The sequence below is a fragment of the Limulus polyphemus genome, unplaced genomic scaffold (assembly GCF_000517525.1).
Source record: "Limulus polyphemus unplaced genomic scaffold, Limulus_polyphemus-2.1.2 Scaffold1003, whole genome shotgun sequence".
In the NCBI taxonomy this organism is placed as follows: domain Eukaryota; kingdom Metazoa; phylum Arthropoda; class Merostomata; order Xiphosura; family Limulidae; genus Limulus; species Limulus polyphemus.
The window spans coordinates 239,094-242,724 of record NW_013666613.1 but is presented as its reverse complement, the minus strand read 5'-3'; the positions used below and the strand labels follow the sequence as shown (position 1 = coordinate 242,724).

At 32.9% G+C, this 3,631-nt stretch overlaps 1 protein-coding gene across 2 annotated transcripts in view; it reads left to right on the top strand.

Moving 5' to 3' along the window:
* The window catches only part of LOC106461645 (rab3 GTPase-activating protein non-catalytic subunit-like), an 80,451-nt gene that overhangs the window by 62,684 nt on the left and 14,136 nt on the right, over positions 1-3,631 (top strand). For both annotated transcript variants that reach the window (XM_022388648.1, XM_013921485.2), the window contains exon 24: positions 397-564. In XM_022388648.1, the coding sequence (XP_022244356.1) occupies positions 397-564 (168 nt within the window). The remainder of the gene's footprint in view (positions 1-396; positions 565-3,631) is intronic.

Here is a 3,631-nt window from a genome sequence, read left to right as displayed (position 1 = left end):
TTGATTCAGTTTTTCTATACTTTTGATTCAGTTTTTCTGTACTTTTGATGGATTTGTTCTGTACTATTGATGCAATTATTCTGTACTATTAATGTGTTTTATGGTTGTGATGCTTCAGGTTGTTCAAAATTTAAAATGTTATTATTACTTTATGAATTATTAAGAATATCAAGCAAAACAGGGTGATATAGACCTGACCTCTATACATGTATAGGTTTAGATGTGGAATTACTTAGGTAAGATTCATAACATATTTTATGCTCTGACTCATGGTTCTGTATACACAGTAACTTTAGAAACTCTGATGTTTTAGTTTTCAAGGACCAGCAACTTTGAATATATATATATATATTTCCAGAAAGTGAATATCCCCACAAAATTTTGTTTGTTTGTTAGGTGCTGTGACAGAGCTTGTGGCTAAATGGGCTGTAACAGCTTCTATTGATCCAGATCTGCTAACTGTGTATAGTGGGAGAGACGAGGAGGCTACTCCATCATTTCAGTTTGACGGATTTGAAAATTTGGACAAAGAAAGGAAAGGTTACGGTTTTAATTTGTTGAAAGGTGAGACTTTTAAACAAAAAACACATCAAGTAAGAGCTTGAAATATGTTACTGTCCTTTACTTCTTTTCATACATACATTGCTTAATTGTAGATTAGTTTCATGGGAATGTTCTATGTGACTAGAGTATATTTAACAAACTGTGAGACAAAAGTCATTTTAAAAAGTTAATTCTTGTATTTTCAGTTTTGTTTTACAATACATCAACACTTTCTGGACTTGTGAATACCTTTTATGTGGTGAGTGCATCCCTGCATATGAGATTTCAAAGGACTGGCATGGCCTGGTTGTTAGGGCTCTCCACAATCTGTGGGTCATTGTTTGAATCCTGTTATTGAACATGCTCATCCTTCCAACTGTGGGGGCATTATAATGTGATAGTCAATTCCACTTTTCATTCATAAAAAGATGTGCAAAAGTTGACCGTGTGACTCTGGGTTGTATTGACTAACTGCCTTTCCTCTAGTCTATCGCTATTAAGTTAGGGATGGCCAGCACACATAGCTTTCAAGTAGCTTTGTGTGAAATTCAACAAATAAAAATTTCAAAGGTTAAGTAAGAATAATGGTAATTCTCTCTTTATTTTAAAAATATTTTAGATTTGGTATTTTGCCATTTTCTAACATTTATTTAGTGTAACTTGCAAATGAAAATGACAAAAATTTTTACAACTTACATTTCTGCACAGCTCCCAGGAGCCTCACTTGGAAAACAACATACTTATTGATTTTTTTAAATAATTTTGCTGCCCATCCCAAAGCATAGACTTATATTTTCTAAAAAATATTATCATCCCTGGAGAATACAGTTCTCAAGATTTTGTTTCTTACATGATTTTACTTCTATTTCTCTGATTTTATTAGGATGGCCTGTCTTTCCCATCCTTTTATGATCACAAAGCATGTGATCAAAACAACTATTATTAGCAGTTTAAGTACTGTTAATTAGAGCATGTTATATTGATTTACATTAATATAGAATAAATAAAGAGGTGTGAAAAGTAATTTATGGTCTCTTGGGAAAGTGCAAATTGTAGCTTTTGTAGAGTAAAACAACATAATGTAGTGGGAAGTTTAGAAGGCTTTGGAACAAACACAGACCTTGAAATTTTTTATCATTTCTTTGATGTTATTTTCATTCCTGTTTACATGTGTTGTTATATTTGTTTGAAAGGTAAAAAAATTTTCTTCTATGATAACACATTGAATAAACCTTATTAAATTTAAAGAGTATGTAGATGATGGCAATGTATACCAATGATTCCAATCCTTATTTATTGAATAATGTTGTGAAGTTTATTGAATTCGGTCAATGCACATAAGTAAAATAACTTTTAGTTTATTGAGAATAATGTATATATATATAGATATTAGATATAAATTAATTTTGACCAAGAATATTATTACCTAGCTTGACCTGATGCCATTGTGACAAGTCAAGCTGTAGGTTACCAAAATGTCTTTATCAGTTTTATCTGTGTTTTTTATGACTCATAACTGAAAGTGGGGATTATTACAACTGGCAAATCAAAATATCAAAGTACATGTATTAGGTTGTCAAGAAATTAATGTCACTTTTGTGAGATGAAGAAACCCAAACAACTTGTATATCAAAACAAAACATTTATCAAATGAAATAGTCTCCATTCTTATCGATGATGCTTTTCCATCTTGCAGTCAGGTTGTTAATGCCTAAAGAAATCACTTGGCTTTGAAGCAAAAACATGTTGATGTCCTCTTTAACACCTTCCACATTTGCATATGTTTTCCCATTAAGATGGTGTTGCAGCGAACGAAAAAGATGATAATCTGATGGTGCCATATCTGGAGAATATGGTGGGTGGGGGAGAACTTTCAAACCCAATTCCATAATCTTGTGTTGCATCAAACGTGCCACATGTAGATGTGCATTATTGTGGAGAAGAACACCTTTTCGATTGATGGGTGAAGGGCTTAATTTAAACGTTCCAGTTGCTGACCATAGATCTCTGCATTGACAGTTCGCTGTGGATTGAGGAGTTCGAAATTAATTTCTCCTTTGATGTCTCACCAAATGCAAAGCATCAGTTTCTGTAGATGGAGTCCAGGTTTTGGTGTCGGAAGTGGTTTTTGTCTAGGACTGAGCCATTGTTTTTGGCATTTGATATTCTCATAGAGAATCCATTTTTCATCACCGGTGAATTCTGATCAAAAATGGTTCAAGTGCATTACACACCAGAAGAGACAAAGCTACGTTCACATGTTGGAAACGATAATTAATGGAGAGTTCATGAAGCACCCAAACACCTTTAAGGAGTTTTCCCACATTCCTTAGATGTTTATGTATTGTTTCATGATAGACATGCAATTTCAGGGCCATTTCACGAGTGTGTTGCCTTGGGTTACACTCAACAAGCGTCTTCTGAGCATCAATATCAGTTCCATCATGTCAGCCCCTGCCATCACAGTTTTTAAAGCTAAAGTCACCTGAACGAAATTTTCCGAACCACCGTTGACACTTACAAACGTTCAAAACATTTCCATAAACTTCTTTCATCTTCTTTGTGGCTACAGAGGCATTGTTTCCCTTCTTGTATTCAAACAGCATTACATGTGCAATGTGTGTGTGTCTTGTCGTGTGCCATCACTATAAGGGATAAGAGTATACTAAACTTTACACATTATATAGACTACACTAACATGCTGTTTAGGCAGTTTGTTTAACTATTATACGTGATGTACATTTTGGGGGGGGGGTTAATGAATGTGTTCCAAAATGCGACATTAATTTCTTAAAGATCTAATATTATTGAATATCAATCACTTCAAAACTGATTGTGTACATAAAATGAATCTTTCTCTTAAAAAAAAGAATTGAAATTCTAAAACAATAAAAAGTATGTTTAATATTTTTTTAAACAGTTTCTTACAATAAAATTTGGAAAATTTACAATACATGAAATGATAAAAATCTGTATCAAATTGCATGAATTTTTAAAGCCAAAACGAGATACTATTTGTTAAGTTTCTAAAGTTTAATGCAGTTTCATTAAGTAGTTGTACTCTGAGATGGAAAGGATATTAGTGACC